We start from the raw sequence: 25,026 nt of genomic DNA, 5'->3' as shown, positions 1-25,026 counted from the left end.
ACTCATACAACTCAATAGCAAAAAATAAAAACAAAACCAAAACAAACAAAAAACCCAAGCAATTAAAAAGTGGGCAAAGGGCCTGAACAGATCTTTCTCCAAAGAAGATCCATGAAAGACCAACATGTATATGAAAAGATGCTCAACATCACTCGTCATTAGGGAAATGCAAATTAAAATCACAATGAAATATCATCCCATACCTATTAGAATGGCCATCAACAAAAGACAAGACAAGGCATGGATATGAAGAAAAGGGAATCTTTGTGCATTGTTGGTGGGATTGTAAATTGGTGTAGCAATTATGGAAAAAGTATAGAGGATCCTCAAAAAAATTAAAGCTAGGACTACTATATGATCCAGCAATTCCATTTTTGGAAATATATCCAAAGAAAATGAAAACACTAACTGGAAACAATATCTGCACCCCCATGTTTATAGCAACATTATTTACACTAGCCAAGACATGGAAAGAACCTACGTGTGCACTGATGGAATATTATTCAGCCATAAAGAAATGAAGAAATACTACCATTTGTGACAATGTGGATGGAACTTGAGGTCATTATGCTACATGAAATAAGTCAGACAGAGAAAGACAAATAGTGTATGATCTCACTTATCAGTGGAATACAAAACTCCCACAAAAACAAAAAACAAAAAAAACACAACTCATAGAAAAAGAGCTCAGACTTGTGGTTACCAGAGATAGAGGATGGGAGGAGGGGGTATTGAAGGAAGATGGTGAAAGGTACAAACTTCCAGTGATAAGATAAATACTAGAGATATAGTAGAACATGATGACCATAGCTAACACTGCTGTATGATATGCAGGAGTTAAGAGAGTAAATCCTAAGAGTTCTCATCCCAAGAAATTTTTTTTTCCTTTTTATTATATCTATATGGGAAGATGGATGTTAGCCAATCCTATTGTGGTAATCATTTCACAATACATATAAACCAAACCATCATATTGTATGCCTTAAACTTATACTGTGATGTGTGCCAATAATTTCCTAATAAAACTGGAACAAAAAAAGAACTAGATCAATTAAGTCAAGAAAAAATGTCTTTTGTTTTACTATTTTTCCATTGCTTCATTCCTCTCAAATTTTGGCTAGAACCAAACCATTTTGCTGGACCCCTTTTACCTACCATCTACTGAACTTAGGGCTCTCAGACGGTTACTTAGAGGTGTAATGTGAGGAGTACCAGGGTGTCCCAGAATTTGACCTTCCCCAGTGGTGACTCTTCTTGTATTCCCTGTGTGGTCTTTTTTTGGCTCCTCTAGGTATCACATGGGAATTACGAAGAACAGAGTGTTATTTATAAATAATATGCTTCCTAACCCCAGAAAGATTTAAAGCAGTTTTCAGGATTTGATCATGCATGAAACAGGAAAGTCCTTTATCACAGAGAAATGACAGACTACTAGAAAGTGAACTGCATGAAATGACACCCACACTTGATATGGATTAATTCAAGTTTCGAACGGAGGGTTGCTGTCATTAATCAGTCCATAAAATTAATTGCTGTAGTAAGAGAAGATTTTATGATATTTTAGTTTTAATTACATATTATGGCATGTGTTGTAAAGTGGATTTTGTTAAAAACAAAAAAAGCTTGAAAGCCATGAGATTAGGCTACTAGTGGTTTACCTTTTCTGCCACTTGTTAGTTGTTAAAGTTTGGAAAATTCCTGATTTCATAAACTTTTGTTGAACACTTACTTTGCATCAGACATTCTTCTATATGAATGATTTCCCCCCCTCTTTCCTAATACTGATAATTTGCGGTGTAGGATAGGTAGCCTGTGTCAATCCCATACTCTTCTCACCCTTCGCCAGGCCTCTGGTACAAGTTTGAGGGGATTCCTATTACTAAACAGATTTTGATACTAGGTAATAAAACGCACTTTTCCGAACAGTGAATCTGAGCTTCCCTAAAGCCCCCTGAGAATTACGTCAGCTTTAACCATTATACCGCTGGCCTCTTTTTATTCAGAATTTTCTTCAAAGCTTTGCATGAATGTGGGTTGGCGTGGGGATGAGGGACTGAGAAGAGGGAGGTAGAGGGAAGCTTTAGGTAAGGGGTTGTGAGGAGGCGCTTGTTGGGGGTGGGATGAGTTGCTGAGGATGGGCGGGAGAAGGCGGACGCTCGTACACAAAAGGCTATTTCCGGCTCAAATTTCCTTACGGAGGCTCTTTGAGTTGAACTTTTTTGGGGGAAAACGACCCGTGCCAAAGAACTAGGTGTGTGCGAGTGTACGAGGGTGCGGCGGGGTTCCCCACTAGGGCACGGGTATCATTCTCCACATCTTTGTCGGTCTCTGCAAGCCGCGCCGGCCGGGCTGAGGCTGCGGGGGACGCCTCCCGGTTCCCAGCCGGGACATCCTGAACGGCAGCAGCCGCAACTACAGGCTCGCCCGCAGACAAAGGGGCGGGCGCGGCGGGGCAGGCTCGCGCAGCCGGGCGGCGGGGCCGAGGAGCGCGCGCTCCGAGCGCCGGGCCGGGGCGGCCGAGGGCGCAGCGCAGACCCCGCGCGGGCCGCAGCCGCGGCGCCCGGAAGACCCGGCTCGGGGACGCGGACCCCGCCCGGGCTGGCTCGGCGCCGGCGTCCGGGCTTCCACTCAGTCTTTGACCCTCCGTCCTCCCCCACCCCCCCTTCCCCCTCGCAGGCCGCACAACTGTAACCGCTGCCCGGCCGCCGCCGCTCCTTCTCAGGCCGGCCGGCGCAGAGCGCAGCGCGGCGGGGCCGGCGGCATGGCTGTGTCCTGGAGGAACTGGCTGGCCAACGAAGGGGTTAAACACCTCTGCCTGGTAGGATGGCGGGCAAGGCTCTCCCTGCGTTTTGTCTCTCGTGCAGCGACTTTGATTCATTCTCTGAGCGTGCGCGGGTGGGGAGCTGGAGACGTTTTGCCTCTAATTCAAATATTCTCAACTAACAAAACTTTCCGCTGTTCATGCCTGGAGATAATAACGACCCCCCCCCCATCCCACCCCCGCTCCAAATGCCTGGGAACTTTGCTGCACACTGATGGGAGAGCGGGTGTTGGGGCGGGGGGGGGGGGGGGGGGAGAAGAGATCACTTGTAGTGAACACAACTTTTTCTTAACCCTTTAAACATCTTCCCCCCCTTTTGCTCTTTTCCCAGATTGCTTTTGTTTGGTGTTGCATTTTAACAACATGCAATGCTCGGGACGTGGTGATGTCACTGATTTCTTAGGCTCATTTTGTACTGCAGGGGATGTCTGCCGATCATTTAGGAGACGTCTTTGCAACCCAAATGCTTAATCTCAGGTGCAGGGACTGAGTGAGGGCAGATTTGTTTTGCTCTGAGTGGTTGTCAGCTTGCTGGTTAATTGAAAATGCTTTCTGCAATTACTAACCCAGCTTCCACAGAAAGTATTGTGTCCAATGAATGTACTTGAGGTTTCCATTCATCAGGTAATGTTTATTTTTAATTTTTGTTTTCTCTCTCTGTATGATTTAGTTTATCTGGCTCTCCCTGAATGTTTTGCTTTTCTGGAAAGCCTTCCTGCTGTATAACCAAGGGCCAGAGTATCACTACCTCCACCAGATGTTAGGGGTAAGTGGGACTTGGGTAACCTGGTGGAATGGGTGTCAGGTAGGCAGGCATTGCTACCAGGCTTGGTCAGTTCTTCCATTTATTAAAGAAACCCTGGGTGTTCACTTCAGAAAGGTTTGTCATTCTCTAAAGTGGTCAGGTTTCCTTGATGTATCATTTACACTCATGTAGGCTAAAATGACTGACTCTTTTAAGAACCAAAGATACTATGTGCTAAAGTGAAAGGAATGAAGCTGCCAGACCAGGCTAGTAGTGCCTGACCTGAGTGAAGTTGCTACCTCTTGTCGGCTGCCAAGTGCCTTGAAGGATCTGCTTCACCAGCAGGACCAACCAATGACAGGCTTTTAGTTTTCACTAATCAAGACTTCAGCCTTGCCCCTAAGCTTATCCAGAGGATTTCTGCACTGTTTCCTTTTACTGCCAGTTCTCACAAAGTATGTGTCTAAGGCAGTTATTCATTTCTAGGCATTTCTTAGCTTCTTACCCTAGGTTGATTATGGTTCCAGTGTTCTGGCCTAATACGAGAATGATATTGTGCAGAACTTTGCTCCGATTTATCTCATGTTGATATTTTTCCTTTTCTCTATTCCATGACATTTCTGATCTCATTCTTTCCATTCCCTTCCTACTTGACTCCTTAACAAAAGACAGAGGCACTGAAGACATCTTACTTTGTATTAGGAGGTAGCGTTTTCTGAGCAACCAGCAAAAAGTATAAAGTGTATTGAAAAATTTTAGGGCATCTGAAAAAGATTTTGTCATTCCTTTTCATTGGGGAAGTAAACACATTCTAAGTAGGAGATGCATTGTTTTCTTTTCCATGGTTTAATGATTATTTAAAATTGTGATTAGTTCACATGAATTTTGTGGAACCAACTTTCCATTTCGTACTTTACGTTTACAGATCTTATTTATCTTTAAACCTCAGGTCCGAGGAAAGTAGTGCTTGGCACATGCTAAGACTGCAATAAATTGAGATTGAATTAATTAACTGATGTTTTATTTTATACAATAAAGTACTATTTTTCATTATCTATTGGTCACACAATTGATATTTTTAAAGTTTAACACCTATTTTTTAAAGAACTTATTTTTTTTAGAGCTATTTAAGCTTCACAGTAAAATTGAGAGTAAGGTGCAGAGATTTCCCCTATGCTTCCCTACCCCCACACATGCATAGTCTCCCCCATTATCAACATCCCCTACCAGTATGATACATAAGTTATGACTGATGAACCTACATCGACACATCAGCATCACCCAACACCTGTATTTTTAACTAATGGGTTAAGAAAAATAGTCTTAAAGATGAAACTCATTTTATTGCTAACTTTTAAAAAAATATATTTATTATTTTAGAGAGAGCACACTGGGGAGGGACAGAGGCAGAGTGGGAGGGAGAGAATCTCAAGCAGACTCTGCACTGAGCGCAAGCCTGATGTCCAGCTCGATCCCACAAATGCTGAGATCATGACCTGAGCCAAAATCAAGAGTTGGGTGCTCAACCAACTGAGCCACCCAAGTGCTCCTCATTTTATTGGTAACTCTTAAATCTGAACATTTCTTTCTCTAACCAACTTTCCATTTGACTATCAAACTGTCATGAAACCCATGCTTTTCAAATGGACACATAGAAAGTGAGCCCTTGCCCCTGCCCTCAAGTTTCTTACAATCTAATGGAAAATCGAACAAGTATATACTTATAATTGAATAAACAAGTTAAGAAAAAATTTCTCTAATAAACGTATGAAGGTCTCTGACCTGTCTTTTTAATTTTTTCTCCTAGAAAGTCCCCCTTAGTTGTGAATTAGTGAACACAAGATTTTTCAGTAGGAGATATCTGACCTATTATGTAACTATATGAATAACTTGGAGAAAATTCAAAAGAGTTATGATGGCAAATTTTGATAAAGAGATATTTGTATTAATATACAATCTAAGAATAGGTAACTTGAAGCCACAAATGAACTTTGGATTTCAGCTCTATGGTATAGTATAAGCTAAAATAATAACTTACTTAAAAATTAATTATGTTGGAAACCAGCAAGTTAATTTTTATGAGCTTGGATGCTGTGTGACAACTTCAAATTTATTTTGGTGACAAGTCAGAGATGATGAAGAGTATACGCATACACACACATATTACCCAACTAATTAAAACAAATTAAGTATGTTTTGCCTCTCGCCATCTCACTCTAGTGCTGTTGTTTGAATAATATGACAGGCTAGTGAGGTTCAATGGTGAGGCCAGCAGACCAGCTGGCACATAGTAAGGGCTCAATAAATATTCATCAGATGAATGAAGGAAAAAAAAATGACAAAAGGGCTAAATGGAAAACTATGAGTGAAAAGTGCAAGAAACAGAAGAAGAGAGAGGTCATTGTAAATTAGTTTTTATAGAAACCTAAGAATGACCATAGTGAGTTGACCCTTAGGCCATCCTGTCAGAAGTCAACACTGTATGAAAAAAGTCACAGTGGGGAGGAATGGTTTTTCTCCTTGGCATCCTCCTGAAAAATGAAAGATGACTTCCAAACGTCTCACTTTTCAGTAGTTACCTATATGGTGATTTTCTAGGCATTAATTTATCTAAACAATTTTGGAATATTTTCAGTCTGTCTTACTCTACTTTTTAGTGAAACAAGAACTCTGTGGTTTTACTATTTGCTTTATGAAGGAGGACTTAATTTTATTTGTCCTAGGCTTATCATTCCTAATCTTTTGATGATTATGGTATTACCTCATAGTGTAAGAATTTGCAGGCATTTTTCAAGTCGCAAAGAAAATAGAGTATAACAAGGGGATATAATTAATTTTAAAATAAATATTGCTGGCTCCCATCTTTTACATTTTTAATACTGATACTTCATTATTATTAATGCCTTAGATAGAACGTCTTAGAGCCTACCGAACACTCACGAGAACAAGGTCCCACTGTGATGAATTTTAGATAGCCTGAGAAGGACATAATAAATATTCTGATATTACAAGTCTCTCTCTCTCTTTTTTTAAAGATTTATTTATTTATTTTAGAGAGAGAGAGAGCACAAGAGGGAGGGGTAGGACAGGGAGAGAGAATTTCAAGCAGACTCTGCGTTCAGCCCAGAGCCCCAGGCAGGGCTCGATCTCATGACCCTGTGATCACAACCTGAGCCAAAATCAAGAGTCGGATGCTTAAATGACTGTGCCACCCAGGTGTTCCCATAAGTCTCTTTTGAAGGTGAATTTTAGATTCATAAAAATCATGGTGGTATTCCTGGAAATGAATTTACTACCACTTTAAAACACAAATGGAAGGAGTCCCTCCAGTTGTTGATTATTTTGATAATAACATGGAGTATAAAGGTTGCTGTTATTCATCTTTAAATGTAAGGTAGTAACAAAGTTGCAGGAGTATGAGGGGAAGGAAGGGTCTACAGAATATAGTCCATTTACAAGAAGGCATAGATATTGACAAGCAGTTAATTCTTAGTAGTTTGAAATCTCTGTTTTCTACTGAAAACCAACTATGTGTTCAACTGTTTATTCCTGTCATAAGCCAGACACTTTACAAATATTTGGTTTAAGCTAGGAAACCATTCTTCCAATTTTATACATGGGAAAAGGTGGGCGGAGGAAGCTGATGACTTGTTCAGAATCAGAGCTAGGATGTGATTGCAGTTCTGTCTGGCCTTTTTGCCTTTCCTCATGCTACACAGATTTTCAGCAAAACACTTCACTGGCCCATCTCTGATAGTTAGGCCACTGGTTACTATTACTCATCATCAGTGCTGCCCAACAGAAATGTAATATGAGTCATGCAATTCAAATTTTTTTGTAGCACATTAAAAAAGTGAAATGCGGGGCGCCTGGGTGGCTCAGTTGGTTAAGCGACTGCCTTCGGCTCAGGTCATGATCCTGGTGTCCGTGGATCGAGTCCCGCATCGGGCTCCCTGCTTGGCAGGGAACCTGCTTCTCCCTCTGACCCTCCCCCCTCTCATGTGCTCTCTCTCTCTCTCTCTCTCATTCTGTCTCAAATAAATAAATAAAATCTTAAAAAAAAAAAAAATAAAATAAAAAAGTGTAATGCTAGTGCCATTAAATGTAATAATATATTTTATTTAAAATAGTCTATCTAAAGTATTGGATTGAAGTATTCAACATGTAGCCAATATTTTAAAAAATATCAATGATGTATTCTAGCCTGTTGCCTATTCTTTGAAATATATGGTATGCATTTTATACTTGTGCACATCATAATTCAGTCACCAGATTTTCATCAGAAATACTTGACTGTGTTTAGATTTCATAAAATTTTTACAAATAAAAAAGTGAATTCACATACCCAAGCTGTTCCAACATATTTAAAATTTTTCTAATAACACAAAGGACTATCAGCTTTAAGTTTAAATTAAAAAAAATTAATAAACCTAAAAATTGAGTTTCTTGGTGGGCCTAGGCACATTTCAAATGCTTAATAGCTGTGTGCAATTAATGGCTACCATTTTGGACAGTGTAAGTGTAGACTGTGGGGGAAGATATTCCTACTTCCGTGGTCACTTGCACTTATCATTTTGTTTTACAGCAAGCAGCTGGCCACCAACCTGCCCAATAAAAAGACATCAGGATATGGGTAGTCCTATTGCTCTCCCTTTCCAAAACAGTTGATATCGGATAAGAAGTCACGGGCTCTAGCTGTTGGTGTGTAATCATAAAAATATCTCTGACTTCGCCCTAATTATCTGAGCTTTTTGGTGGTGGGAACCGTTGAGAATGAAGGTAAAATTAGTTCATTCTCAGAACTAGTGGATCCATTTTTTATCTATATTTATTTATATTTATAGGATGCTAGTTGATTGTTCTCAGGCCAGAATTAACGATTAAAAAAACTGCATAAGAATTGACAGAGAAAAGAAGATCTTAACTGATGGAAGATAAAATAATGTTGAGGTTAATGTGTCTTAGTAGGAGTTTTCATCAGGACTGTTCTTTCCCAGACTGGTCTGACCCAGACCTGGAGGCAGCCTGGTCACGGCTAGTTTATGCCTGAGTTAATGTGCTAATCAGACTGTGCACTTCCTAGGAGATGTTTAATTATGACATGCTGTGAGTTTTGGAATCTTAAAATTAAGCTAAGAAGAAAAAAAAAAAAAGTCTTTTGAGGGAAGCCAAAACAAACACGCGCACACATAAACTAACCGAGCAATAACCTCCTCCACCTTCCCATAACAAGCTTTTAAATAAAGGAGTACTTTGATTTTTTAAGATAAAATCTATTTTTGACTTATTTGTTTTCAAGGAATGGAAAATGTAGTTGCTTGCACTTTACTAGAAAGTCCCAATGTGTTGTCACTGACCCTGAGAAACTTAGTTTCTTAGATTTTTTGGAATATTGGAGCAATTTAACTCAAAATATTATTCATAGAAGCCCTCATATTGAAGTTCATCTATTTTTGAATTATATTTCTGACATTTTAGTAATTAAACAGATATAATTTAATTGATAAGAAAATCTTACTTTGAGTAGAGAATGTGTTTTATGGTACCAGATTCAGTGAGTCTTGGTTTTATTATCTTTTCCCCCCAAAACTAACATTTGTATATGGACCGTTCAGTTTCAACCTAGATATTCTCATGGTGTTGTGATGAGAAATTTAACTTTTTTTGCTTTGTCTCACAATTATTATTTTATTTTTTGAAAGGTTTTATTTTTAAGTAATCTCTACACCCAACGTGGGCCTTGAATTTACAAACCTAAGATAAAGAGTCTCATGTTCTACCGACTGAGCCAGCCAGACGCCCCCTCACAGTTATTATTTTAGATCTACTGCACGGTCATGAAGATCTTTTTTTTCTTTTTAAAAAACTTTTATTGAGATACCTATGTTAATTGGAAGAAAGCTGTGAGCGTGGAGATTTTTTTCTAGTCTCACAGTGACGATCTTTTTTTGGTTAATCATTATCCTTTAAGTGATTAAGAAACATTAACTAATTTACCCTCGCAAAAGTCCTAGAAGTTATATCATAATTAACAATTTTCAGAGACAGAAATCTGATGTCATGTGAATTTGTTAAGGTCAGAGATTAGAGTGTCTGTACAAATGGACCTAGAATTTTAAGTCACTGTTGGTTTCATAGCTGGCCCAGGCAGCTTTACTTCTGCTGAGAAGGAATATATACCATCTGTTGGTTTCAGAAAAGGCTTGATCATTAATTCTTTTCATTTATTGCATAAAATGTAAAAGTTACCCCTTAGATTTGCCCAGGCATGTGTTGTGGTTTCAATTCGGGGGATATTTTTAACTGAATGGGAGTTTTTTTGTTGTTGTTGTCTTTATTCTTAACATTCTGCTATTTGAAAATACTTTACTTCCTGTTTATTGCCAGGTGAAATGACTTACATTACTTTGACGCAATCGTTATATTCTTAATCCATTTACAGTAGATAAAGACTCAGAATCTTAGACTTGGAAGTAAGCTTTGGCATCTTTACTTAGACTTCTTCCTCATTTTCCCAAACAGAAAAATGAAGTTGAAGTGATTTGCTCACCATCACCCACTGAATGAGTGGCTTGGTTACTATTCTGGTCCATTGATCCTCAGTCCAACAGTCAGTCTGTTATGATGAGCAACTCTATGCACATATGCATAAACAAATTAAACCCCACACTGTGGAGACCACTAGCTTTCCATCTTATGTGAAATGATATTTAAAGATGTATAGCAATTTAAGAAGTTAAGGAAAATTATTGATTTACCCCTAAGATAACATAATTTTCAGCATTACAGTTGTTTTAGATTTGTCTCAAACAAATTATTAAGGAATTATGAGACTTATTTTTATTTAAATTATTTCTGATTCCTTAATATTTGTTGGACTTATAGCACTCAGGGTTTAACCTCCTTATGGCATACAGCTGAAAGCCCACTGTATGCTTCTCTTTTATCAATACCAGCCAAAACAGAATAGAATTAGAAGGTGGAATTAATTTCAGAGAATTTCAAATCTACTTCCTTCATTTTGTTATTAATAATATTAATAACATCAATAGTAGGTTACATTCATTGAGGACTGTCTAGGTAGCAGGCATTAGTCTAAGAGCTTTGTGTGGATTAATTTATTTAACCTTTCCATCCATCCTGTGGGGTAGATTTTTTTTAAGATTTTTATTTATTTATTTGAGAGAGAGAACATGAGCGATGGGGGAGAGGGGGCAGAGGGAGAAGCAGACTCCCTGCTGAGCAGGGAGCCCAACTTGACTTGGGGCTCGATCCCAGGACCCTGAGATCATGACCCAAGCCGAAGGCAGGTGTTTAACCGACTGAACCACCCAGGTGCCGCTGGAGTAGATATTTTTAATTTGTCAGCCGAGCAATTGAATTAGGGATGTTCTGTAACTTGCTAGTGAGTGACAGAGGCAGGACTCCAGCCCAAATATCCTGTTTCGAGAACTTGTATTATTGACCATTATGCTCTTCTGCCTCTATGTGACATTATATATAGTAGGCCGAACTATATGGAATTGCCATTTTGATAAAAAATCAAATATCAACCATTTCATATAGTTCAATCTGATAACAACTTATCATTTACTAATCACATACTATGTGCCAGATATAATTAGTTCTTTGCTCTTTCTGTTTATAATCTCACTTACTCCTTATATTTAAATTATCCCTATAAGTAACAAGCCTGGAAAATAGGAAGTACCACTTTTTAGGGGATTGAGAAACTGAGATTCTGAGTGGTTAGGTAACTTTCCCCAAGTCACACAGCTAACACCTGGAGAAGCCCTATTTGAACCCACATTTGTCTCATACTGAAGACCATGTTCTCAATCACTGTGCTCTACCAGGGAGGTTCTGAGACAGATGGGGTTAGAAGCTGGAATTTTCTACACTTGCCTGAGGTTCTTATGTGTCCTACCGCTGGCTCTGCATCAGACTGTCTATATGTATGTTTGTGTATTTTTTTATCAAAAAGTACTTGATCAGAAATGAAGGTAAGAATATTGTTTATGGATTATTCTTAGACCTGAGGCAGATATGAACACCTCATCCTATGTGTCTCCTGCATTAGTTTGCTCAGGCTTCCATAACAAAGTACCACAGACTGGGCGGTCTAACCAACAGAAATGTGTTTCCTCACAATTCTGGAGGTCATATGCTTTCTGCCTTCTCTGGGGAACACCCAGCCCAAGGGAGAGGAGCCTGTAGAATCGCTGAATGTTATAGGGACCTTACGGGGTGATCCAGTTCATTTAGCTCATTTGATAGATGAACTTAGTGGAGTTAAATGTCTTCTTTATCAACTCAGTTTTTTAATCCTAGTCAAGTTTTCTAGTTCATCATGCTAAGCAATGTGGTGATCCTAAAATTGATTTTAAAAGTGCCTAGGTCATTCTGGGGAGGAAAATCAAATAAGCAATCAAACAACAATCAAACGAAGATCATGGACCTTGGAGCTATACGGATATGAGTTTGAATCCTAGCTCAGGCATTTATCTCCCTTTAGGATTTTGGTAAATTTCTTCTCTGAGTATAAGTTTAACTCATCTGTGAAGTTGGGTTGAAGTCTTTCCCTTAGTTTAGTTGTGAAGATTACATGAGAACATGTGGGTGAAATGCTTAGCACTTGGTGCATAGGTACTCAGCAAATGATAGTTATTACTGTAATTAAGTAGTATTATTTAGCATTAATAGTATTAATAGCACTGAATAGTAATATTATAAATTATTTATGTTTATAAATAAAAATAATAGAAGGAATTCAGAACTATGTAAAGATGAAGGGAACTTGCCAAGCATTTAGCAGATGGCATTAGGACAGGGAGACCTATCTTTTCCTTTGGTTGACCTCTGGCTCCCTCTTTGATCCTTCTGGACAAAGCAAATATCTGTTGCTATTTGTAATTGACACAAAATTTGTAGCACCTTGGTTAGATGGCTGTGTGGAATTTCAGCTTGAAGTAGAATTTATTTCATTCAAAAAGCACTTGTTAATTTTCACTGAAACTTGGAGTCTTCAACAGGTAAACAAGGGAAATAATTCCTATCTCACCAGGATATTGTGAACCTTAAAAGAAAATTAAAAGAGGGCGCCTGGGTGGCTCAGTTGGTTAAGCGACTGCCTTTGGCTCAGGTCATGATCCTGGAGTCCCTGGATCGAGTCCTGCATCGGGCTCCCTGCTTGGCAGGGAGCCTGCTTCTCCCTCTGACCCTCCCCCCCTCTCATGTGCTCTCTCTCTCATTCTGTCTCAAATAAATAAATAAAAAAAAAATCTTTAAAAAAAAACGAAAATTAAAAGAGGGCACATATTGAATGGAGCACTGGGTGTTATACGCAAACAATGAATCATGGGACACTACATCAAAAACTAATGATGTAATGTATGGTGATTAACATAACATAATAAAATTAAAAAAAAGAAAATTAAAAGAAATAATAATAACAAGAGCCAACATTCATTGAAATGTTCTCATGGGCAGACATTGTATTACGTTCTTTTTTTTTTTTTTAAGATTTTATTTGAAAGAGAGAGAGGCTGCGTGTAAGAGAGAGAGCAAGTGCGTGCACACAAGCGGGGGGAGGGGCAGAGAGAGAGGGAGAAGCAGGCTCCCCGCTGAGCAAGGAGCCCAGGACCCTGGGATCATGACCTTGAGCCAAAGGCAGACACTTAACTGACTGAGCCACCCAGACGTCTTGAGTTACGTTCTTTATACATTCTGTGTCGGAGTCTTAACTAGTCCACAAGGTAGGTTCTATTACATAAGGGGAAACTAACAGAAATTATAAATAAATCGCTCATGGAAAAAATACTGAGCATAAAGCCCATTATATAACAGGTGTTCCCCCAAAAGCCAAATTTCCTCTTTCCTTCCCTCTTCTTCATAGCCACAGATGACAATTCACCTAACTGAAACATGACGAAACTGTTCTACTTATCTCAGAGTGTTGTGTTGAGGATTAGATGATGTAAAGGATAGGAAAGTACTTTGAAGAATTGAAAAACATCATGGATGTGAAAAATGGTTACCATTTACTGTTGCTGTGTCCTGTCATTCCTCCCAGCTTTTAAGGCTCCAGCCATGGCACCATGACAGAGCTCCTCCAGGGAGGAGTCACAGGAAAAGGAATGAGGGAAAAGTGGCAGATGCCCTTTAACATCCAGTATGCATTACGTTTATAGTATTGACTCTTGAAATGGGATCTTGAAGGTCTGTGACATGTTGTAATTAATAATCGTGCTAAGGCATGAACTAAGACAGACCTTAGTATAAGAGCAGATGACTTAGCTGGGGAGTGGGTCTCACTTCTTAGTATCCACATTTTAATGCAACTCTGTGATGTGATAGTAATCAAATAGTGTGGTAAAAAGTCATGTGAAAATTAGTTTCTTTAGTGCTTTGGCATTGGGACTAAAGAAAAAGTAGATTTAGGAGATGGACTTTGCATGATCAATAGGATGTTTACATATTTAGAAATTGAAAACTTGAATTTGACAATGACTTCATTTGATAAATGAATCAAATACAAGTTCTATGGGGAACTTGGTTTAAATTGCATGATTTAATGGTTTTCATGAATTTGGAAATTGTTAAAGGTCTTCAGACACATCCAAGGATATCAGAGGTCTTAAATAGTTTAAGGCAAGAAGAGATGAGTGATGTTCACAAAGTAAAAGCATTTTATACATCTGAATTTTTTTTTAAAAAGTGGGCACTTCAATAATAAGATAAATCTAAGAAATGATTTATGGTGAATGTCTTTCTGACTATATTCCTTTCTCCTATGATAAGATTATCGAATAGCTGATTTCAAAGTGCTAGTAATTTTGTTTCATGTGATCTTAGAAAGCTCAGGTGCATTGGAAGGATACAAAGGTGTAGTGATCCAAACAAATCTCTTCTTTCCCCATGCTATACTTTTGATTCTCTTTGCTAATTCCTCCCCACCCCCAATTCTCTCTCTTATGGGCCTTCTAATTATCTGCATAACTCGCTGTCACCCTACCTTGAGTGAGAACATTGATTTCCATGCTGGTGAGGGTGTCCCAAGAGAGTTGTGGTACAAGAAAAGAACCACCTCTTGTGAATATGCTGAAATAGGTGATAAGAGTGCTTTCACCTCTCACTGATTTCCCTTGGCCAAATTGCTTTTGAGAAGTTACTTTGGGCCTTTGAGCTTTGTGAATTCTCAGTTTGAAAAGCATGGACCCAAAAGCTCATTTGTAAAGTGCTTTAGGTGATGCAAACAAAGGTAAAGAATATGTCCCCCCCTCCCCCACTCCAGCTAGCTCAGAATATCTAAAGGGAAAACTAAGCAAATATCATCAGTGGTCTATATTAATGGGTTCCAGTTGGAAAAAAATGACTCATATTAAGCCACAAGAATGCAGAGCTTCAATATGAATGTTATTCCACTCAAGAAATGGCATTTGCTGTTGGGCATTGTCTGTATTACATTTGTTACCTCCTGTGGAAGTTTTCTGTGGGGTTGGAGCTTCGCTTGGACTATGTAGAACCCATCACTGAACTCTTTATTTTGATCTTGTACATTTTGTAAAACATAAGAGAGGGGAAGAATGAGTCAAATGAACATCTTAGAAGAACATCTTAGAAGAATGAGTCAAAAGAACATCTTAGAAGAGTTTATAATCACAATGGATCTGTAAAGTTTACTTAATTTTGGTTTGCCTGAAGAAAACTAGTCTTTTACTTGTACTGATTTTAAAGCTTGGATATGTTATTCTTTTTTTTTAAAAAAAAGATTTTATTTATTTATTTGACAGAGAGAGACACAGCGAGAGAGGGAACACAAGCAGGGGGAGTGGGAGAGGGAGAAGCAGGCTTCCCGCTGAGCAGGGAGCCCGATGCGGGGCTCAATCCCAGGACCCTGGGATCATGACCTGAGCCGAAGGCAGATGCTTAATAACTGAGCCACCCAGGCACCCCAGGACATGTTATTCTTAAAGAAGAAAACATACTTTGTTCAACCCACAGATTTTAGATATATAAAATTTGTCCAAGTCTTATATGACAAGTTAAAAATTCTTGTTCAAACTAAGTGTCTGTTACCACCTTTTCCTAAGCATGGAATGACTATTAGTTTAAATTTCAAATATATTAATACCTGTGAAAATTCCAAAGTTTAATGGAAACAGTATAATGTAATGAACAATGTAATATGAGAACATGGATTTTATGGACAAATTGACTAAAGTGGAAATCGGGACTTTACCTTTTAAGAAATGTATCTTTAAGTAATTTATTGAAATCTTCAAAGCCTGAAGTTTCCTCAATTTTAAATGGAGAATTATATTATGAAATCAAACTACCTAAAAATTCCAGTATTGAAATATTCTGACTTAAAAAAATGGCAGTTTTGCATAGTTTAACCTAGTATCTCTTACAGGGTTTTGTTTTGTTTTGAGGAGAGGATTGAGTAGGATGAGGAAGAAATGCGTGTGAGGCCTTCAGAAAGTATGACTTCCTTCTTGCTAATGGCAAGTTAGAGTAGACAATGTTAGAGTCATTTCCTTCAGGCAACGTTTTTGAAGTTAAGAATGTTTTGATGTTGAAATCTATTTGTAAATGGCTGCTAATGACACAATTTCCAGCAACTAAGAGATTAACTCCTCATTTCATATAGTGTATACATTCTGAATGATTTAAAGAGCTATTTTGCAAGTGGCAGTGTGTTTTTGTTAATTATAATTTCAAAACTATTGAAGCTCACAATTAATTGCTTTTTAACTGGTAATGGTTTTCAAATTTTATCTCAGTTTTTTGGCCTTTTTAAAGCTTTCTGTCAAATCAACCAAAGATTGAGGTACAGATGAAGAGAACGAACTTTAAAGGACATTAGCAGTGAATCTTCTCTGTAAAAACAAAGGATTTAAAAAGCTATGTTTTGGATTTCAGGTACAGAGTATTTAAACATGTACCTTAGTTCATAGGACACTGTCTTCATGGGTATTTTGCTTCATCATTCATTCATTTATTAGTTCATTGTTTAATCACTCCTCATTCTCCAATTCTTCAGTTCCTTTTTCCTCTTGACAACAGCAACCTTTTTAATGTGCTGACATGTATCCTTCTATCGCTATTTTATTTGCATGTTTCTGTGAATTCACCGAAATGGTATTATGCATAGCCTCATTCTGTTTCTTGCTTTTTTCCAACCGGTATTATGTTTTTTCAAAGTCTATCATGTGATGATGTGGTTTTTTGGGGTTTTGTTTCTAATTGCTCACAGTATGCCGTGTTTCGCATCTGCCACAGTTTACTTGCACATTCTCCCAGAAATGGACCCTTTGATTTCCTCTAATTTCCTACTGCTTAATATAACATCATGATGAACATAAAGCATATTCTTAGAGTGTAAATATTATATGGTAGTTTCCTGGTTTTATACCTTAGAGATTTGCCCAACCACTGAAGGACAACTAATCTGTTCATATTGTAACAAAATTACATATTTTGTTAGGATATTTCTGTGTACTTGTTATAATGGTTTTTAGTGAGATTAAGATGACATTGGAGGTGATATCACACATAGAACAATTCTAAAAATCGACATTCCATTGTAGTAACTGGTTTCCAGTGAGAAATCTAAAGGTTATTGGATAACTAAAGGGAAGAATGCAGCAAGTATTTTAAGTATTATATGATTTCTATATTCCCGTGGCTTTTTTCTTATGTATTGCACATAATATTAACCATTTAAACAAAAAACACAGCCATATAAACAGTTATAGTAAAAGCAATAATAATAACACATATAACATCAGCCTTAGAAATATAAGAAATGGGGGGGCGTGCCTGGGCAGCACAGTCGGTTAAGCCTCCAGCTCTTGGTTTCTGCTCAGGTTGTGATCTCAGGGTCCTGAGATCGAGCCCCGTGTCGGGTTCCTTGCTCAGTGCAGAGTCTGCTGAAGTTTCTCTCTCCCTCTCCCTCTGCCCCTCCCCACTGTACTCTCTCTCTCTCTCTCCCTAAAATAAATAAATAAATCTTAAAAAAAAAGAAATATAGGACATGGAATAAATATAGGAGAGAACATGAAAAGGATAGGTGAATAGAGCAGAATGGATTATAGAAAAGATAAACAAAGAAGCGTCACAGCAACAATTCACCCTAACTTTCTGCGCTGCAAAATATAATATATAGAGAGCTGTATGGGCCCAAAGACCAAGCAAGGTTTCAAAGGTTGTGGGATGGAGTGTGACTGGAGGGTTATTTTTGTTTGTTCTTTGTTTTGTTTTATTTTTTATTTTTGTACATGGTAGCATATGAGGGCTTTCTTTATTAATATTTTAATATATGTAGAAATACTTTATTTTTTCTCAGGACCAGTTTGGTAAATACCTTAAGAGCACATAAGCTAACCAAGCTGTAAGAAATGTGTTATGCTATCTGTCACAAGGGACCCGTGGTTTGGATATTTAACATTTGGGCCCCATTTAAGTTGCACTAGTGTCCAAGAATCAGTAACTGTCACGGCCTCCCATTACCCTGGTAGTTTTTCTGTTCATTACCTGGAACCCCCTTTTCCCTTGCCAGCTATAATGTCACTCATTATCATTTTCCCTCTTTCCTGTTCCTGTCCTATTCTGTCCTGTCCTATCCTGTTCTCTTCTGTGCCATCCTGTCCTGGGCCCGTCCTATCCCATCCTGTCTCGTCCTATTTCATCCTGTCCTGTCCTGTCCTAGTCTGTCTTCTCCTGTCCCACCCTATCCTGTCCCATCCTATTCTGCCCTTTATTTTCTTGTCCTGTCCTATCTTATCCTGTCTTTTGATCCTGAACTTTAAGTAAATATCTTCTTATTTGTCAAAGGCTGGGAAAAAAGGGTAGCTTAATGTCCTTCTTCTGGAAGTTATCACCTTAAGCCATGGAAATATTTGCAAGATAATTTATAAAATTTTGTCATTTTTTTCAGTATGAAAATAATACATACAATTAAAAGAAAAAATGGGAAATGCACAAAAGTTGAAATAAAAGGAAAATTTCCTTTCGCATTTTCACTAAAGAAAGTATTTCTCCTCAAATTTACTTTTTCCCACTCCATTTTCTTTAGAAAATAATCTTTCTTGTGACTTTCAAGTTTATTAAATCTTTTTCATATTTATTATAGAAAATGGGAGGAAATGCAAAAAAAGTCATTTATATCTCAGGACCCACATATAACCGCTGTTAACATTTTGGTGTATTTCTTAAATACAAGTTTTTTCTTTTTTTTTTTTAAATAATATAATCAGAATAAATAGTTTTGTATTCTTTTAACATGCAGCATTAAATATTATATTAGGTTTATTTCTGTTATATTATCACAAATTGTTAAACATACATTTTTTATTTTTAATATTTCACTGAATAAATACAGACATACCTGTCACAAACACTCCCCAAATTTTGGACATCCAGATGGCCTCTATTAACCCAGAAAATGCTGTGAACAACATCATTGTGTAGAACACCTCCTCTGTTTTTATAATTATGTCCTTTGGATGTGTTATTAGAAGTCTGTAGTATATTAACCCATTTAGTTTTAATTAGTGTGAGTTTTTATTGTGATCTATCCATTTAGTTCTTGGTACTTAATTGTTAAAATACATTACATTTCAAAAGAAACACATGCTTCTGTACATTGAATACTGATGTTACCATAGAAAAAAAATTAGAAACCCCCCTTTATTTCTATATAATCTATGTTATGTGCAGATACTCATTTTGCACCTGTATATTATTAATTCATTTCCATTATGCAAGTTTAACTTATTTTCAGTGGCTAAATACTGTCCCGTAATATATAGAAAACTTTTTTTCATTTTTCTACTGTTAACCATTTTGGTTCTATTCTTTTTGTTTTTATATCACATACCATACTGCAGTGAATATCCTTGTAGAAATTTATATATACACTTGGACAAGTATTTCTGTATGCCACTTTATTTTTTTAAGAAATTCCAAAGTGAGATATTTTGAACCTATTAAATGTTAGCTTTTTAGGGAAAAAAATATTATTTTTGATTTATATTTCCTCTCTTACACCCATTTATCATCTTACATTTGATTTAATGTATTGTTCTACCAAGAGATGAACTAGTGTGGGCCACTGTGTGTTGACCAATTAAACTCTGAAGAATTTGTTGAAAGAGTCTAGTGCTTAAATATGTATGTATCAGGAAGTTTAGGTCGATAGTCTGTACCAAACAATCCATTCATTCAGTCCATTTTACTGAGTACCTACTCTCTTACCCATTTTGGCCATTTTCATGCACCCAGAGTTCGTTTTCTTAGAATTAATATCTTCTTGGAGACAGTATTTTTTTTTTTTTTTCCAAAGAAAGACTAGAAGAAATTTTACTGGATTCAAAGTTGAAAGTTATGGTTAAAAGACACGCTGAGTTAGCTAAGATTGCTAATATCTTGAGGACCAAGATAGAACGTAAAGACAGTTTTATAGAATCAGTTAAGAAGAGTTATTAAGAAATAGGATTGAGTTCAGGAAGAGTAAAATAGATATGTTTAAGTAGGGTATGCTTGACAGTCATGAGAGAAAAATCTTAATATTGAATATTCTATACTCACTGTATGAGATTTATTTATTTATTTATTTATTTATTTATTTATTTATTTATTTTTAAGATTTTTATTTATTTGACAGCGAGAGCTCGAGAGAGCACAGGCAGGGGGAGCAGCAGAGGGAGAGCGTTCTTGCTCTCGCAGGCTTCTTACTGAGCAGGGAGCCTGATATGGGGCTCGATCCCAGGACCCTGGGATCATGACCTGAGCTGAAGGCAGACGCTTTACCTGACTGAACCACCCAGGCGCCCGCACTGTATGCATTTTAATATATGTCATTGTGGATAGTCTGACTACAATTCTAACCATGTGAGGCTGTGCCATTGCTATGACTGTTGTTTCCTTTCAAAAATTATTCCATGTGTTTGGGCCACTAGTATCTCTGTTTTGGCTTCTAACTTTTAGGAGGAATGTTGAAAAATTAAAAATGTTTTAAGGATGAGGAAGAATGATGCAAGGTTTTGGAATGATGATTCCTGATGAAGAGTAGCTGAGATGTTACTAAATAAATATCCAGTAATTGTGATCAGATGTGCTGGACCTGTGATGAAAGAGAAACAAGGCCTGCCTCAGCTTTCTAGTCAACCGTGCTCTGCAAAATGCATGCCATTCCTTGGTGCCTTTCCCTGTGCATGGCTAACTTCTGTAGGAAGAGGAACTGTAACAATGACATACAAGCAAATGCACTGTAATTCTCAAGACCCTTGTTCTTGTGCCATAGATAGGAGTAGATGGTAAGAGATGAGCATGAATATCTGCAGGAATGTAATAGGTGATTAAAAAAATTCATTTTGTCAGCTAAAGAGAAGCCATTTTCATTTGATGTGTTTTTACCTTTTGGAACAGTACTACAAGAGAAAATGGAGCAAGTTTTTACCATTGTTTTGTTAAGTTTTCCAATTCTAGGTTTTGGAGACAATGACCTTGGTAGAGGTCACAGATATTAAGTGTGATAAAAAATGTCATGCTTTTTAATGTGATGACCTGTTCAGTAGACAGCATTGCCCACTGAAACCCATGAATGTGTTCAGTGCAATTCTGGATCCCACTTAGGTTGAACTTTAACTTTTGTAGACAGACACATAGTCTAGAAGTGAATCTCTTCTGCTCTCTGGGCTTCTGGCACAGGAAAAACAAAGTAGACAAAATCTGGACAGAAATACCATAATAATAACAATAACAATTGTAACAGTCTTGCTTTCTTCTTCTCTAAGAGCTATATTTCTTTCTGACTTGTAATAGACTTCTTTTTTTATTATTATTATGTTCAGTTAGCCACTGTATAGTACATCATTAGTTTTTGATGTAATGTTCAATGATTCATTAGTTTCATATAACACCCAGTGCTCATCACAACACGTGCCCTCCTTAATACCCATCACCCAGCTACCCCCGTCCCCCCTACTCCCCCTCCCTCTGAAAGCTTCAGTTTGTTTCCCAGAGTCCATAGTCTCTCATGGTTTGTCTCCCTGTCTGATTTCTCCCCCTTCAGTTTTCCCTCCCTTCCCCTATGGTCCTCTGTGCTATTCCTTATGTTCCACATATGAGTGAAACCATATGTCTTTCTCTGCTTGACTTATTTCACTTAGCATAATCCCGTCCAGTTCCATCCATGGCGATGCAAATGGTGGGTATTCATCTTTTCTGATGGCTGAGTAATATTCCATTGTATATATGGACCACATCTTCTTTATCCATTCATCTGTTGAAGGGCATCTTGGCTCCTTCCACAGTTTGGTAATAGACTTCTAAGGAAAGACTACATTCCTACTGAAAATGGAAGAAAGTTTACTTCTAGAAAGGGTGGAATGATGGATGATGAGATATTAAAGGAAAGATTTGAGTTAAGCATAAGGAAATCTGCATATGAAGTCAGGATGGATTCTATTCTTTTGGTGGTCTCTTTAATTATATGGAAACAAAATCTGCCCCCCACCCCCAGCTTCTTTCTTTAGAACTGATAGCTTCTTTAGAGACAGTGTTAAAAAAAAAAAGAGGTTTATAGATTGGAAGAGAGGTCAACTTGAGTCAAAAATTACATCATAGTTAAAAGTCTCCAGGGCAGTTAGTTGACAGAAACCAGCTAGGATCATTTGGCATGAATTACAGGTTCATAATGGAATGAAGAGACATTCATGAGCTTTTGGATATACCCCAAGACCACTGAATTGGCAGTTTATTTTGGAATTTTTTAAAGAAATAATTACTCCAATTATTATTAACTGCTTTCTGACAGTTCATGGCATGTTATTCATTATTGTTTTCATATGAAACCATATCAAAGTAGTTAGGTAATCAACTTTTTGAACTACCTTTTCATTGAAATATTGTTTTTAAGACTCATTAAGTGCAATCCTGCCTGTATGAAATACCTATCATATTCTAAATTCATATCCCTGTTATATATTAATGGTACACACTGAAATTTAAGTTAGGATCACAAGTTTGATTTATAGGGATAGGAAAACTAAACAGTTCTGATTTTCTGCCATGGACCCTTTTGGTGATTATAAAGACAATAAAAAGTGCTTACTATTGCTTTGGAAAATTGTATGGACTACTTTACGGGGTTGTCTCTTTTTGCTCATGTATCTGTCTCACTTCTACTTTTCTTTGACTTTCATTGCTAAAAGCATATTTTCCCCAAGGAGTATTTTTTTCAAAATAACTTTCACTATTAATGAGCATGCACTTTTGAGGTCCCCAACAATAAGAGGCATTTTGGGCATTGCCCCCTTAGCAGTGCTTTTGGGGAGAAAACAATAAATAGGTAAAATATTACAATATAATATGTAAAGTACTCTAAAGGAAATGTGGAGGTTGAAAGAGGTAGAATGGCATCACAAATAGAAGGAATGACATGAGCTAGGGATAGGGAATGGAGATATGTGGTAAAATCTTAGAAGAAGAGCTGATTAATCTTGGTAATGCATCCAGGAGCTGCATTAAATATAAAAGGATAGCCAATTGGCCCTATGGCATCATCAATTTGGCTTATTTACAGACTTTTAATATAAGTTGGTATAAAAAGAGGGCTGGATTAGATGACTTATACAATCTCATCAAAGAGCTACAGTGGCCCTGAGGATTTTCTTCAACTGGGTGGTGTGTAGTTCCCTAGAGTAAATCCTAGTCTCCAGAATGGTGGCAGTTGGGGAAATGGAGGCAGAGTTGCTATTCTTGGGCAATATGGTTGACAGAGCAGGTCTGAGTCTAACCCTAGATGTAAACTAGATTTCTTGGGTGATCACTTTTGGTCTTGATTATTTTTTTCTTAATTTTCCAAAATGAGGACACTGAAGGATCATCTCATAGGCTCATTCATTCATTCATCTGCCCTATGTTTATTGAACACCCACTAATTGCTTAGAACTTTCCTTGAGATCTTTAGATACGGACAAGTGCAATAAAGCTCAGCTCCCATAGCTGCAGCTAGAATCTTAATTCTTCAGAGCTGAGGATGGAAAGACAGTCTAGGAAAAAGTTATTTGCAGAAAGGTGTGCTTTAAGAACATTTACATTCTAAAACTAGAGCAGGTTTGTGGATGGCCAGGGACCAGGATTATGATAATAGCTTCTGCTGACTTTTTACTAGATGCTGGGCACTGCACTAGGTACTATACTCAATACTCACAATAACCCGTTTAGGTTGATGCATTGTTTTTATTTTATAGATGAGGAAAATGAAACATGGTAAGAAAATACATCAGGCCACACAGCTCTAAAGGTGCTTTAAACTCAGGTTTGTTTGACTTTGAAGTTCATTCTAAAACAGCGATTGCCAAGCCTGGGTGAACCTCCTGGGGCCCCCTCTCCAGAACTAAGGAATAAAAATTTCAGGAAGTACAACAGAGATGTGTTTATTTTTAAATAGTCCATCAAGTGATTTCAGTGTGCAGTCAGAGTAGGAAAATTTTCTGCAAAGAGTTACACGAAATGACAGGGAAATATACTGGTTGGATAACAGATAAGCAATTGAAAGAGTAAGGAAGTATTATGGTTTGAAAAGTGTGCTAGGCAAGATGTCTGGATTCACGTCTCTGTTCTGGGGAGTGACATGTTCTTAGAAAATGTCAGATAACCTGGAGGCGGGCCTGGGTTCTAGCCCCTGTTTCTTTCCAAAGCAGCATTGTGAATAGTGGCAAAAAGAAGGTTGGACTGGATGATGTGTAAAGCCCCATGATAGAGCTACAGTGCTGTGGCTATACAACATGTAAGAATTAAGGGTTGTGTAGGCTTCATTTGGTTTGATTAAAAAGAGTCAACAAAATTGACCTTAATGAGTACAAATTTACATAGTTTTAGACAAAACACAAAATACCAAATCAGAATATAAAATAATTTGTTATAAACCTCTATGGTAATTTTTATTTTTTTTCCTGCAAATAGTTGACTAATTGTTGACTCACTGAGAGGTAGCTACAGAAAAATGACCAGTTATTGAAACTTACTTTTAATACTTCGCCGGCTTTACAAATCCCTTTGAGCAATAGTGTTGCATAGATATTTACATGTAGAATGTCATATTTCCTCAAAATTTTTGAGAAATTTCCCATTTGAGAGCAAAATGTTCATTTGAAAGTTTATTTACTGGAAAAGGTAGTTTGCAGGTCAACAATTTCAATAGGATTTTGTTACACTTTAATAGCATTGTCAAAAACTTAGATGAAGATGTGGAAAACGTGAATGTAAAATTTTTAGCTAAAGCAAAATTAAGAAGGAAAAATGTCAGAATCTAGGGTTTATACCCAATATAATCGAATAGGCTAAAGCCAATCCGTTCTTGCATTGCACCTGCTATCTCTCACCTTCATTGTTTTTTTCCACTGTAGGATAGGGATCATTGCTCGGTAGCAACTTACTCATGTGAGAA

General features: G+C 37.5%; 1 protein-coding gene across 8 annotated transcripts in view; it reads left to right on the top strand.

The window, feature by feature from the left end:
• Positions 1-2,507: 2,507 nt before the first annotated feature.
• Positions 2,508-25,026, top strand: part of NOX4 (NADPH oxidase 4) — a 170,973-nt gene continuing 148,454 nt past the window's right edge. For 5 of the 8 annotated variants that reach the window (XR_013442516.1, XR_013442517.1, XM_078058663.1 and 2 more), the window contains exons 1-2: positions 2,508-2,818; positions 3,492-3,587. Coding sequence is in view for 4 of the 8 variants with exons in the window: in XM_078058663.1 (XP_077914789.1) it covers positions 2,762-2,818; positions 3,492-3,587 (153 nt within the window). In the remaining 4 variants the exon portion in view is untranslated. Of the gene's footprint in view, positions 2,819-3,491; positions 3,588-23,827; positions 23,896-25,026 lie in introns of those variants that run through there. The other 3 variants (XM_078058664.1, XM_078058666.1, XM_078058667.1) reach the window with 3 other exon arrangements.

This window comes from Halichoerus grypus, chromosome 11 (genome assembly GCF_964656455.1).
Source record: "Halichoerus grypus chromosome 11, mHalGry1.hap1.1, whole genome shotgun sequence".
Lineage (NCBI taxonomy): Eukaryota > Metazoa > Chordata > Mammalia > Carnivora > Phocidae > Halichoerus > Halichoerus grypus.
This window is presented reverse-complemented; position numbering and strand designations above follow the sequence as displayed.